Here is a 14,638-nt window from a genome sequence, read left to right as displayed (position 1 = left end):
AATGCCTTGCTGCAGATGGCAGGTCCTGGCCTTAGGTAGTCTGTTTTTCAAATTTAAGACATGAAACATTGTCCAGGTTCCACAAAAAATAGATGCCAAATAAAGAATGGTGCAGCTGAGTAGGCTTCCTGCTGCATGCCGAAGGATCAAAATGTGAACCGAATAGCTGCACTATAGAAGGGGATCGATGGCGTGTTTTGGAATTGCTTCATGTCAAGGAATGTTGTTGTTATTGGTTGCTTGCTCGTTTCTTGCAGTTTTCTAGCTCTCTGTATTGATATCAACGATCAATCGGCGCGCTCATATGTACCACATTAAATTATATGCCAGCTGTTGAAGATATCCTGAGTTCTGAAGCACTGTACTAGACTATGGTCTGATAATGAAGCGGCTTATTTCATCAGGACGCTTAAAATTCAGCCAGGAGAGGGAGTCCGACAAGTTCCGCTAACAAAAGAGTCTCGCTCTTGGTCACAATAGACTTCCAATATGGTGAACGACGTCAAAGCTCGGGTTTGAGCGGCTGTCGTGCTCGGCTTGTTGAATGTTGAAGGCATCACAACCACCATTGGTTTCTAGTGGTCATTGCATGCGAGAAACCCTTGTCGTGGATGCATGTGCATGCTTATCACTTTTCAACATGAATCGAAGAATCCTAGGCCGTTAGAAACAGTTGCTCGGAATTCAGCGTACCTGCTCACGGTTGAGGACACAGGCACCGAGAATCAATTGAGGTCATGGAGGATTTCTTGGAGCAGATGCTTTCTGCGTCGTCGTGGGGAGATGGAATCGGCATGAGTAGAGCCTCTTGGGAAACGAATCCAGATCTACCGAAAATGCCCACAATGCCAACGATGCTTTCTGGCCCTATGGTTGGAGCTTTGGAGAACCAGGAGCAAAATAGGGCACACGTAGGCAATGGAAGACGTTTTGTGGGGGAGACTGATAACCACTATTCTCCTAACAAACCAACCTTATCTCCTCAACTCAAGAATCGGGACGTCAGCTTTTTTGAATCAGCTCAAGCACAACCCCAAGAGGCTTCTCACATTTCATTAAAGAAATCAAGTGATGGAGCTACAGGCGGATCAGCTGTCGTGCAGCTCAACTCTAGTGCCTCACCAGCTCCTCCTTCTATTGGATGCTCATCGAGAGGTCCTACGTTGTTGAAAAGTACGAGTTTAGATGGTTCTGGATATCAGCAAGCACCTCACAGTTTGCAGTCTTCGACCTTCATAGCACCAACATGGGGACAATCCTACATTGGCAGTGTACCACCATTACCTTCAGTTTTAGGTCAGGGAAAGCCCAATACTTTTTCATTACATGCAAAGGAGGTGTCCAGTGAGGTTCATTTAGGGAAAAGATCACGACATGATGAAGAAATCATGAGAGAAAATAATTTGCCTGGAAATATGGTAAGGAAGTTGCAGAATAAAGCTGTGTTTGTCAACTATTTGACTTCGAATACAAAACAGGCTCATTCTCTTCAAGTCAATGCATACGAGAGAGAGAGAGAGGGAGAGAGTTGCCAAATGGAAGCAACTACTAACATGTTTGGTGTCTTTAGTATCACTTCTCGGCCTGATGGCTTATCAGATCTCTTACACAGGCTCATGTGGCACGATCGCAAGGGCTGCAGTCAAGGCATGGATATGGGGATCAGTCCAATCGTGTTCAAAGTCCTGCTGGAACTGGAATCGATGGAGCTCCAAGATCTCGTGTACGGGCCCGTCGGGGTCAGGCTACAGATCCACACAGCATTGCTGAGCGGGTTAGAATCATTCAGAACAGCTCTTCTTTTGTTTTCAGAGTTGAAGGTTCCTAAGAGTTTTGAGTTTTTCCAAGGCAATAAGAGTCCTGAGAGAATGAAATTTACATCAAGACCTTAACAGGGAAAAGTTGGCTCATTATGGCAGAACCGCAGAGAACGGATTGCAGAGCGGATGAAAGCCCTTCAGGAGCTTGTTCCAGATTCCAATAAGGTAATCTAGTTTCAGGCTACTATAGTTACATCCGGGGTACACGTGAAATATTACTCTTATTCAACACTGTTTTGTTGAACCATTCAAGTACCTGAACGGGAAAAACAAAAACAAAATATGATCGGCTCTCAATAAATTGTTCTGAATTGAAAGGGACTGGACTTATTGGGCTGAACAATTTGCTATGGTCAAAGCGGTTGTCAATTCTTTGCAATGACCATTTTTGTTTGATATGAGATGTGCACTTTTGTGCAGACTGACAAAGCATCCATGCTTGATGAGATTATTGGTTATGTCAAATTTTTGCAGATGCAAGTGAAGGTTGTCCAACACTCTTTGTGAATTTCAATTCTGTTTGATATAGCGGAAGATTACTTTATGGAAAGGTATTTACTGATTGCTTGTGATCCCCCTTTCCCAGTGTTTGAGCATGTGTCGGCTTGGTGGTGCTGGGGCAGCTGCCCCACTTTTGGCTGATTTCCCTACTGAGGTGATGCTCTTTCTTTAAGACTGCATTATGATTTTGCCTTAAATGTAAACGTGGAGAACATAGTTTAGACACCCTTTCTTGTAGCCATTTCATGCTTTAACATTTTGAGAGAGAGAGAGAGAGAGAGAGTAGATAGTTGAATCTGTCCATTGCCAGCAGTAAGCTGCAATTTTGGCTATTCACTGTGAGCTGCTTTGTAGGGAGCTGGTACGCTGAGGGCAGCAAATCTTGCTCAAGCCAGTGGTGCAGCAGGCCCGCAAGAGGGTATGGCCTTTGCAGAGCGTCAAGTAGCTCGACTTATGGATGAGGATATGAGTGCAGCCATGCAATATCTGCAAACCAAAGGTCTTTGTCTGATGCCCATTTCTCTAGCCACAGCAATTTCAAGCACTGGCGCCAGGCAACAGGCCATGCCAGCCAAAGGTTCAGATGGTGGTGGAAACGAGAAGCAAGTTATAGAATTGCAGGTCGCAAGTACAACTAGTATCATGAGTGCTGAAATGATGGCTACACTTGCTAGCAAAGGAGCCAATGCAGGAGGAAATGATGATACTGCTAAGTCAGGGGGTGATACACCTAGATCCTTCATAGATATGTGCAGGGATGAGAATGGAAATGTGAAATCTTCTAATGCATCCTCGGGTTTGTCTTCAAGCATAATGAAGGGTGGGGGCTGAACCCCAAGGGAGACAATTAGAAGTGAGCTAAATGGTCTAAAATAGGCTCGATGGTTATGATTACACATGGCGACCTACACTGGCTCTTAATCATCAGCAAATTTACCGTATAAACAAGGAAGAGGACTTGCTTGGTGCATCTGCAAGATCCATACTGCGCGGTCCTTTTCAAAGTAGCTTCAATATGACCAAGTCTCCTATAAAAAACCACACACAGTGTTGGGGCTATTTTTTGCGACATGGAAATCATGGATTTGCCTGCAGGGGGTGGGACAGGCTTGTACATGCAAATCGGCATTACGGAATGTAAAAAGCAAGGACCGACATAAATTCCGGTCACTCCATAATAGTATACCTCATTCATTTGTCAAATCTCTTTTCCCTTCTCCAAATCTCATCTTCGTTTAAATTTTCAGTCTAGTTTTGGTTATATTTTTGACAGAGCTCATACAAAAATTTAAGAATCTGTTGTGCACGTCTCTTCAATTCCCTTTTTTCCTGCAACGCTCTTGTTGCTTGAATTGAGATCCCTGTAACCACACTGATTCATTTCTCAAGATTCGTGTATCAAACCCGCGTTTGCTGGAGAAAAAATCCAAATGCCTGCCACAGATGTGATGCTGAAAAAATTGTGTATGTGACTTTCTTCCGCATATTATTATATACTAGCAGTCCTGCTCGGGTGATGAAAACTTAAGGAGGCCCTGTCTCCCTCTCTCTCCCCACCCCCCCTCCACAAGGACATCTTACACATGCATACCATTTTCTTCCGCTAGACTGCATTTAGTGTTAGACCGATGTATGGAATGCTGCGACTGTTTGTTATCCTTTGCTTGCCCATACGTCAAGGCCCGAGGTCTGGACCGTCCGATCAAAAGCAATTCCTATGCAGAAAACGCCGTCGAATACCCTACCGTAAAAACCCGCCGGGAAAATAACTAACCACCAGCAAACCACACGTTTACAATTCCAGCAAATACCTAACTGATAGAACAAACCTCCAGCAGACAATCAAATACGAATGAAAAATTGACACATTCAAATCTGAAAGCCAATTACAAAAACACAGCCTCCAACAACCGGTACCACTCAAAAGATGGCGGATACAACAAAATTAACCCCAACTAAGATAAACTATCTTCACCTACACCTCAATTGAACTATGTCTCAACTGAGAACATTAGGAGAACCCCTTGTTAGATATCAATGCTCCACTCTCGTCTAACTACGCGGAAACAGCTAAAGCCCCCCATACGAGGATAAGGCATTTGAGTAGCTCGGTTATCTGGTAGGTCCTGGTTTGGACACCAGATGGGGACCAAGTGTGGCCTGATGGTTGGACGGCTTCAGATTGAGTGCCAACTAGGCTACATGCAAGTGCGGGAAGGCATCCCATGACGGAGCATTTCTCGGGGGCAGCCCACTCTCAGGTTGCACGGCCCGTTTGGAGCCCCAGATGATCCTGGATGGTTCTGGGCCGAACGGTCGCCGTAGATCCGTTGCTCTATTTTGTGCCACGGTTCTATCGTGTGTTCGGTGGCCTATTTTGGGACTGACCCCCAGTCGGTCGTTTTAGGCGGACTGGGTCGGTCACCCAGTTGGGTCTAACCGACTACGACTGGTGGCTATATAAGAGCAAGCCCGTGAAGCCCATTATCATCACTGGCTATAGCAACCCTGATTCCTTAGCATCGAGCCTCCGTACTCTACTGTTTCCAGCATGCCATTGAAGCTTCTCACACAGGAGCGCACGGCTAGGAGGCAGCGCCATCTATTGTATTAGTTTTACAGTAATCAAAATTTTTATTCTCCATACTATTTGCTTTTCTCTCTTGCATACGAGATCTTGTTATCTGTTGAGCACAGACGTTTTATTGTTTTCTTACATGGTATCAAAGCTTGGGCTCTAGCAAGAAGATTTGGTAGTGTGTTTCTGTTTGCGAGCAGATTGTGAGAGATGGCCCAGCCCGCAAGACTGTGAATCCCACCGTTCGGCGAAAGCAGAAAGTTGGACGGCACTAATTATCCACTCTGGAAGTTCAAGATGAAGACCATCCTAAGCGCATACGAGCTTTGGGATACTGCTACTAGGGTGGACGTGAAGCCGATTGCGAGGCCGGATCCCGAGACCGGATCCAGCCAATGCAGGACAACAGATAGTACCAACTGCGGATGAGATTCTCGCGTGGACAAGAAGAAATGCAGATGCGCTGTGTTCTATTTTTTGCAGTGTAAGTGACTCTGTCATGGCGTTAATTCAACATGTCACAACAGCGAAGGAGGCATGGACGGTCTTGAAAAATCAGTACGAGACCACGAATCAGACACGGATTCAGAATCTGGAGACTCAACTCACGAACGAGAAACTGTCTGAGTCTGAAACAACAGAGAAGTTCATCACCAGGGTGAAGAATCTGCACGAACAGATGACTGCGATTGGCATCACCATCACCAGCGAGAATCTAGCACGAAGGTGCATACGGATTCTCCCACCAAAGTACGACGGTCTTGTTACAGCACTGAATATGCAGAACAGGAATCCACCCCTCAACCTTGAGGATTTCAGTGCGATGCTTCTGGAGGAGGAGATGCATCAAAAGACGAGGACTGGAGAAGATTCGGCTTTCTCGGCTGGATCAAAGAAAGGTAAGGGTAAGGACTCTGGTAACCCATCTTCTTCTGATGATAAAAAGAGAGAAGATCAAGTGCTTCTATTGCAACAAGGTAGGGCACAAGCAGAATGAGTGCCGAAAGAAGATTGCAGATGAGAAGAACGGAGTAAAGAAAGAGTCCAGCAACAACGTGCAGGCAGTACCAGTAGAGCTGTTCGTAGCAATTGAGAAGATTTGCACGGAGGCAGTTCACGTACCTGCGGAAGAACCTTGGATTATTGACAGTGGTGCTCGCACCACATGACCAGTCAGAAGGATTGGTATACCTCTCTACATCCGGTAGGGAATGACATCCTGGTAGCAGTCGGCAATGATGCAAAATGTCCAGCAAGAGGAAAAGGTACGATTGCTCTCAAGTCCGATGGAGTTATAAAACAGTTGTCCGATGTTCTTTATGTGCCAGATATCAAGAGGAACTTGTTGTCCGTTTTTGCGATCACGGATCGGGACCTCAAAGTTCACTTCAATAAGAATGGCACATAGATTTTGGATCTTCAAGGGAAGGTCATTGGTAAAGATACACGGTGCAACAACATCTATGAACTCTCAGCTTTTAGTGCTCGAGCCGATGTGAGCAACACTAAGCTGTGGCATGAGAGGTTTGGTCATCTAAACCTTAGTTCTTTAAAGGAGATGCATAAAAGTGGAATGATTACAGACCTACCAGAAATTACAGATCTGCCCGATGTATGTGAAGCCTGCATGATGGGCAAGCAGCATCGTCAGCCCTTTCCTAAAGAGGCCACCAGGGCAAAGGCTCCTCTAGAGCTCATTCACACGGACCTCTGCAAAAAGATGGAGACGGAAGCTTTGGGTGGTTCCTACTACTTCATGATGTTGATCAACGACTACAGTAGAAGGATATGGATATACTTCCTGAAGACTAAAGATGAGGCTTTTCGTAAGTTCAAAGAATGGCATGTAATGGTTGAGAAAGAAACAGGGAGGAAAGTGAAGAAGTTGAGATCAGACAGAGATGGTGAGTTCACATCAAGTGAATTCGAAAGTTACTACAAAAGTCACGGGATCAAGAGGCAGAAACCCCCGCCACATACACCACAACAAAATGGAGTAGCAAAGCACAAGATGCGCATCATCTGCGAAATGGGCAGGAGTATGATGAAAGGGAAAGATTTGCCAAAGACTTTCTGGGGTGAAGCATGTAACACGGTAGTTTACATTCTGAATCGTAGCTACATGAAGGCTGTGAATGGGATGACTCCACTGCAGGCCTTTTCTGGTAAGAAACCTTCAACTGCACATTTCAGAGTTTTTGGATGTGATTGTTTTGTGCATGTCCCTGATGCTTGAAGAGGCACAGGGTGATGATAGGTGGATAGAGGCTATCCAATCGGAGTATGGCTCCATAATGAAGAACAACACTTGGGACCTTCTGGATCGACCACCAAAACGCAAGGTAATCGGCACCAAGTGGGTGTACAAGACCAAGTATAAGTCCGACGGCATGTTGGATAAGTACAAGGCTCGGCTCATGGTAAAAGGATTCGCACAGGTACATGGTTTTGATTATCAGGATACTTTTGCTCCCACAACTTGACTAACCACAATTCGCAGTGTTTTGGCTTTAGTAGCCCAGGGAAGTTAGCCCGTGTTTCAGATGGATGTAAAATCCGCCTTTCTGAATGGAGATCTCAAGGAGGAGGTATACGTGGAACAACCACTAGGTTTTGTGATCCCCAGTTCAGAAGGTAAAGTCTGTAAACTGAAGAAGGCACTTTACGGGCTAAAACAGGCCCCACGAGCGTGGTACCAACGGATTGATGCCTACTTTCTGCAAAATGGGTTCAGGAGAAGCCCATCTGATGCAAATTTGTATATCTTCAGAGAAGGAGGCAGGTGTATGATCGTGGTCCTTTATGTGGACGACCTTGTCATAACACGGAACCATGAAGAGAAGATCTCGCATACAAAGCATTTGCTAGGAAGAGAGTTTGAAATGATAGACCTCAGACTGATGCATTTCTGTTTGGAGATTGAATTTTGGCAAGAGCCAAAACAGATCTTCATCTCACAGCTGAAGTATGCTCGAGAGATACCAAAGGCATTTGGCATGGCTGAGTGTAAGACAGTTGGCACCCCTATGGAGGTTGACATGAAGCTCTCAAATGAGGATTCATCACCACTGGTAGATGAAGCGAAGTATAGAAGGCTTGTGGGTAGTTTGATTTACTTGTGCAACACGCGGCCGAACATCAGTTTTGCGACTGGTGTACTAAGTAAGTTTTCCAATAAGCCCCGGGAGAACCATTGGAGGGCAGGGATGTTGAAAACAGAAGGTAATCTTTTCAACACACAAATTCACCACATAATCAATTGGAGAAAGAAAACACAATCACACCATGAGAGCGACAATAGACTGGGTACAATCTCCCCCCCCTAGATGAGTGGCTCACGCTTCCTCATCTAGAGTATTTATGATATTTCATAAAAGCACCAAGGAGCCAAAATTATCCCTCTCATCCAAAAATGAGGGATTTGCTTTACATAGCCATCTTAGGTCCCAAAATGAATTATGTCCTCAACAAAGTATATTGCTCAAATTGTAGTAATAAAACAAATACAAAATTGGCCCATGGCCATATATAATGCACTGTGCGACACCTCGATCGGTACCCTCGCACTAACTCCAATCCTCGCTATGAGTTCCATCACCTGTACTTAAGCCGCCAATTACATTAGTTATTAACAATCGATTGAACGAATCACCGAATCAACCGATCCCAACATAACTGCACTCAAAGCACAATAATCAAGCACAACACCAATAACACTAGCGACACCAGTATTAACATGGAATCACCCACAATACTGACCATCTAGCATGGCAAAACACAAGCTAGTCAGGCAAACCCAACTAACCACACAAAGTATCCACTAGGACCCCCGCCGTGTCCGGTGCGCTCCTATGGAGTACTTTGTCATAGTCTCACTCGACTAAAAATAATAATGTCCAAAGCAGAATATATCAGAAATATAATTTTCGTAACATCCCTCTTGCTTGGATTGCAACTGACCTCAGTTGCGTGTTTGATTATAGGAACTAAGGAGGCCTAAAATGTTTGAAAGAACCACTCAGGCATCCATTGAGCATCATCTCTTGGATGGTTCTTAAATTTGAGCAAGTATTTAGTATAGACATTTCCTTTTCGGGTCGAGGTCCGTTGATGATCAACAATGCATTCGGGTTCTAGAATTTCTTGTTCATCAACAATCAATGGAGCCTCTTCATAGACAGGATGGATAGGTAAAGGTCCTTTGAAGGGCTTTAAGAGATTGATATGGAAAGCATTATGTATTTTCAATTATCAGGTAATTCAAGCCTATAAGCTAGATCATTGATTTTCTGAATCACCTTGAATGGTCCATAAAAACGTGGTGACATCTTGATTACTGGCCATTTCTCAACACTCTTCAATCTTCGTTTCTCAATCCGAAGAAGTACAAAATCACCTTTCTTAAAAAGCATATGTTTTCGTTTCTTATTAGCTTGTTTTGTGTATTTCTCTTGAGCGATTGCAATGGCTTCTTGAACCTCTTTGAGAATATTTTGATAGTCATGGGTAAATGCATCTACTGCTTCCACTCTATGGGTCAATCGTGTGATAGGAATAGGTAAAACCTTCCCATAGATAATGTCAAAGGGTGCTCTTCCAGTTGCAGAATGAGGAGTATTATTATAAGCAAACTGTAAGAGATGAATGTATTTGTCCCAAGTCTTTGGTTGACTTCCCGCATAAGCTTTTATCATATCCAAAATAGTACTATTTGTAACCTCAGTTTGTCCATTTGATTCTAGATGAAAAGCTGATGAGAAGTCTAACTTAGTGCCTAGATTATGAAATAATGCAGTCTAGAAATTACTGCAAAACTTCGAATCTCGATTAGACACTATAGTCTTTGGCAAACGATGATAAACAAAGATATGCTTGATGAATAAATGTGCAGCTTGTTGAGCTGTTAAAGTCTTCTTGCATGGGATGAAATAAGCTTGCTTACTAAAGTGATCTATTATCGTCCAAATCATATCATTTTGGTTCGCTGTAGTAGGAAAACCTGTTATGAAATCCATAGATATTTGTTCCCAAGGTTGCGTAGGAATAGGCAAAGGCATTAGCAATCCTGGGGTCTTTCCTTTGTAACTCTTGATCTTCTGACAAGTGATGCATTTGGCTACAAACTTAGCCACATCTTTTCTTATAGTAGGCCAATGGAATTCTCTTACTATCACTTGTAAAGTCGCATGAGTCACTCCCCTATGTCCCATATATGGTGGTTGGTGCATTTCCTCCATTACAATTTGTCTAAAGGGTCGAGTGATGCATAATTTCTTTTGATAAAAGAGGTATCCATCAGTGCATGAATAGTCCAATATAGGATTCCAATTGTTATTCTCTAATTTGTTCCATATATCAGAAAATTTTGGATCCCCTTGATAAGAATTCTTCATACTTTCAAAAGGCTGGGTCTCTACAGCAGTGATGTGATTAATATTCGGCTTTCTGCTAAGAGCATCATCAACTACATTTTCCTTTCCAGGTTGATACTAAATCATGGGCTAAAAACTCTGTATAAATGATGCCCACTTGATGTGCCTATCAGATATTAGTGGCTGAGTTAACAAATGCTTGATACTTTGCTGATGGGTTTTGATAAGAAACTCAGCTCCCATCAAATAATGTTTCCACATTCATAAAGCATGCACAACAATGGTTAATTCTTTATCATATGTACTATAATTGCATTCCGCTGGTTTTAATTTTCAGCATTCGATGTCCATCTTGCATAAATATAGCTCCAATTCCATATCCACTAGCATCTATTACAACTACAAAGAATGGTTTAGAGAAATCGGGTAATTGCAACATAGGAGCTTGTGTGAGAGTTTCTTTCAAAGCTGTAAAAGATTTATCTTGATGCTCAGTCCATAAGAAATGCTTAGCTTTTCTAAGAAGGTCTGTCAATGGATGTGCAATGTATGCGAAATTCTTGACAAACTTTCTATAAAAGCTACACAATCCCAAGAATGATCTTAATTCATGTATATCTCGGGGTTTAGGCCATGTGACTATGCACTCAATCTTCTTTGGATCTACTCGAATCCCATCGACGAATACAATGTGACCCAAATACCCTATCTGATGTTGAAAGAAACTGCTCTTTTTAGGATTTATGTACAATTGATTTTCTTTCAAGAGCAAAAAGACTAGCTTCAGATGTTCCTTATGCTCCTCAACATCTTTACTAAACACTACAATATCGTCAAAAAATACCACCACAAAATCTTGGTGTTTAAGAAGGATTCGGTTCATCATTCTACTAAAAGTAGCTGGAGCATTAGTTAGCCCAAAAGGCATGACTAGAAACTCATAATGTCCCGTTTGAGTTCTAAAGGCAGTCTTGTATATATCCTCTTCTACCATACGAACTTGATGATAGCCAGATTTGAGATCTATCTTACTGAAGACCTTGGCCCCTTTCAATTTGTCCAAAAGATCATCAATCGTAGGGATTGGATATCTGTTCTTCACTGTGATTTTGTTCAGTGCACGATAGTCTATGCACATTCGGTAGGTTCCATTTTTCTTTTTGACTAATAAGATAGGTGCTCCATAAGGAGAACTGCTGGGTCTTATTAATCCTCTCTCTATCAGTTCCTCCACTTGCTTTTGAATTTCCTTTTGTTCTAGTTGATACCCTATAAGGAGCTTTGCCCGGTAGGATTTCTATCCTATGATCTTCAGGTCGAGAACATGGTAGTCCAGGTGGTAAATCCTCTAAGAAATAATCAGAAAATTGAGAACGAAATTTTTGGTGCATAGGCTTAGTGTTTGGCTGAGTAGCCGTTACTGTATTCACCAAAATAAGATATGTTTTTTCACGTTTTCTAATTGCTCTTTTGGCTCGTGTGTGGTTGAGTAAAGGACTGACCTCAAATTTCATTGAGCTTTTCAGACATATTTCTTGTCTGTCCTCAATCCACATCTGATGTGAATTGTAATCTATCTTAGGATTGTATTGATGCCTCCATGGTATTCCTAAGATGATGTCCACTCCCTATAGGGGTGCCACTAGAAAGTCTCGTGTATCCTTGTAGGGTTTGATTGAGATTTCAAGATTCTTGACCTCTCTAGCGCAATTGTACTTTGTTTTGGTAAGAGCAGCTTTGACCTTGTAGCTAGATGGGAAAGACTCTAGGTTTAGCTTTGCTAAGGCTCTTTCCAAAATGAAATCATGTGTACTACCATCGTCATGCAGAATAACAACCTCTTTGCCATTAATGAAACCTTTCATCTTTAGAAGAGCATGACAATTATACTTACCTCCCTCTTGCTTGGCTTCTTTGTCGTTAATCATGTGCACTTTTGCCGTCGGGGTCTTCTTTCTTTCAGGACACTTAGTGGCTATGTGTCCCAGCTTGTTGCATTTGAAACACCTTATTTCTTTCTTTGGAAAAATCCCACCGTTCGGCTTCGAAGAAGAATCTATCTTCTGTGGAGCAAAACCATTTTTAGATTTAAAGAGGGGCTTTTTATCAAATCTCTTTTTCTCATGGAAGGGTACATGCTGTTCCGGATCTTTTCCTTCTTTTGGAATCCCATTCTTCCTTTCACAATTCATTGCAAGAGAAATTGCTGAGCTCAGTGAGCAAGGATGAAACATGTTAATCTCGGCTCTCAACTTAGACTTTAGACCTGCCACATACTTTTTGCGTTGATCTCGCTCATTAACTTTCTCCAAGGATTGTAATTGGATCAACGTTTGTCAAAATCTATCAGTATATGTGGGGATCATTTCCTTATCAAACTGCCTGAAAGTATCCCATTGTTGTCTAGCTTTTGCTTTGAAATGTGAGGGAAGGAAATCTCTCTTGATGAGCTTTTGAAAAGACTTCCAGGATTTTGGTCGCCTTTTACTGTGCTTAGTGATGTTCCACCAAAGTGCAGCACTCTCTACTAAATGATTTGCAGCACATTTAATCTTATCTTTTTTAGAGAATTTCTCCCCCGAAAAATAATCATCGAGCTGAGTGATCCAAGACAAAACAGTGCGTGCTTCTTTCTTTCCATCAAAATTTTGAAATGAGAAAGCTTTTCTACTTATTTTACTCTTCTTCCTTGAATTTTGTGCTCTTAGTGTGGCTTTGACTGTCCTGATAATAGTATCATCATCGGAATCATCATCGGATGACTCATCATCAGATGAATTTCTCTTCCTTTTTTTACCATTGATTTTATTTTCCAATATCTCCCTATGCTCACGCTCATCGACCAACTATGCCTGAAGTGCGTCTAACTGCCCTTGGAGCGTGGGTGGTTGTGGTTGATGCACCATGATATGCAATAAGTATAAATAAAGCAGAGCGAAGAATAAAGATACTAAGTGTATGAGAATTAAATGAATGAAAAAGTGCGATTCGAGTGTATGGTAAGAAATGGATGGCGGAAGATACTAAGTGTATGAAATATAAAGCAAAAGAAATCACTTATCTCGCTCTCTGATCGGAGGTGGAAAGGACTAGAGTGGGAGATATGTGACCAATGATGTCGCTCGTAGTCGTTTATGCGCTCGACTGATCTCCCATTAATTGCTCGATGATTTCATGGTTCCAATCCCCTCCTTGATTCGAGATTCTTCAGATTTTGCCTTGCTCTCTTTTTTTTTTTTAATGTGCCTTCACTGGTTGGTGGAGCAGCCTCTCACTTTTTGTGTCGCAAATCGCCAAGAAGAAAGCTTCTTTTTCTGAACTTTAGAGCTCTCTCTCTTCTTCTTCTTTTAAATAAAATAAATCCTTTAAAAGGACCTTTGCACCTCAGGGTCCCTTGCTTTGAAAAAAAAAATATATTTTTATATATATATCAAAGAAATCCTTCGACTAGTAGATGTTGCGCATCAAACGTCAGAGCCGTAGATAGGCAGAGTTGCAGAGAGATCTCAATACTTCATTACAAGACACACTCGGATTAAAGAGTAGGCACAAAGACCAAGTGCTACGCCACTACTGTTTGCTGTTCACGACGACAGAAGGCCAGAGACTGCCTTGATGTTTGGGGACTGGTTGGGTCTGCGCACGGGCAGAGTGAGAGAGACTCCCAAGGTATCTAGGTGGCTAGCCTTCACTACTGTCACTGCGCTACTACTGTGTTGACAGAGGCCCGAAGGCCAGAGGCTGCTGCTGCCGGTGACTGCAAGTATGCAGATACAGCACGTGCAATGGCTCGCTCCAAGGATGATGGCAGTAACTATGAGCTCTGAATTACTGAGAGTCAGTAGGAGGCGGCTTCCAAATTCACACAGATAGAGTCTGGTGTTTGTGCACGCGATGACTACTCCAAGGCCCAAACTGTGTTGAGCACGCGGATAGAGGAAGAAATCATGTGAGCCAAGACGATTTCGTGGATGATGATGTAGACTGTATGAATACTGTAGATTCTATGGACTCTAGAGCACACGGGCGCCCGTATGTAGCCAAGGAGATTAAATATCCTACAGCCGTCCGTTGCTAGGTACAATCTTCAAAGCCGATTCCTTGAAGGCTAAAGTGAGCCTTGAGCCAGTGGGGCACGTCCCTCGATGCACACTTCTCTCCCCCATGAGCTCTGATTCTACACACGTCCTCTTGAATCCTCTACAAAACTTCTCTTTTCGAGGTGTCTTTTTCTTTTTGAATCCACACGAGGAAGCTTCAAACTTTCTTTTCTTCACAAGAGCGTGACCAAAACTTTGATACCACTGAAAACAGAAGGTAATCTTTTCAACACACAAATTCACCACATAATCAATTGGAGAAAGAAA

At 42.7% G+C, this 14,638-nt stretch overlaps 1 protein-coding gene across 1 annotated transcript; it reads left to right on the top strand.

Annotated features, from left to right (window-relative positions):
• The first annotated feature begins 737 nt into the window (after positions 1-737).
• On the top strand, positions 738-14,098 carry LOC147895747 (uncharacterized). The gene is made up of 7 exons (XM_087382830.1): positions 738-1,418; positions 1,613-1,774; positions 1,920-1,985; positions 2,241-2,306; positions 2,407-2,475; positions 2,676-3,117; positions 13,995-14,098. The coding sequence occupies exons 1-7, from the start codon at positions 738-740 to the stop codon at positions 14,096-14,098; spliced, it is 1,590 nt and encodes a 529-aa protein (XP_087238956.1).
• The last annotated feature ends 540 nt before the right edge of the window (positions 14,099-14,638 follow it).

The sequence above is a fragment of the Dipteris shenzhenensis genome, chromosome 12, assembly GCF_047967505.1.
Source record: "Dipteris shenzhenensis isolate YYH24624 ecotype China chromosome 12, Dip_SZ_1.0, whole genome shotgun sequence".
NCBI classification, from domain to species: domain Eukaryota; kingdom Viridiplantae; phylum Streptophyta; class Polypodiopsida; order Gleicheniales; family Dipteridaceae; genus Dipteris; species Dipteris shenzhenensis.
This window is presented reverse-complemented; position numbering and strand designations above follow the sequence as displayed.

Excerpts from the sequence above, each read along its gene's own strand:
- LOC147895747 (XM_087382830.1), top strand. The coding sequence starts at position 738 with ATGGAGGATTTCTTGGAGCAGATGCTTTCTGCGTCGTCGTGGGGAGAT. Across the intron at positions 1,986-2,240 it reads TTGTTCCAGATTCCAATAAG|ACTGACAAAGCATCCATGCT; the intron begins GTAATCTAGTTT and ends ACTTTTGTGCAG. Across the intron at positions 3,118-13,994 it reads ATCTTCTAATGCATCCTCGG|AGGCCCGAAGGCCAGAGGCT; the intron begins GTTTGTCTTCAA and ends CTGTGTTGACAG.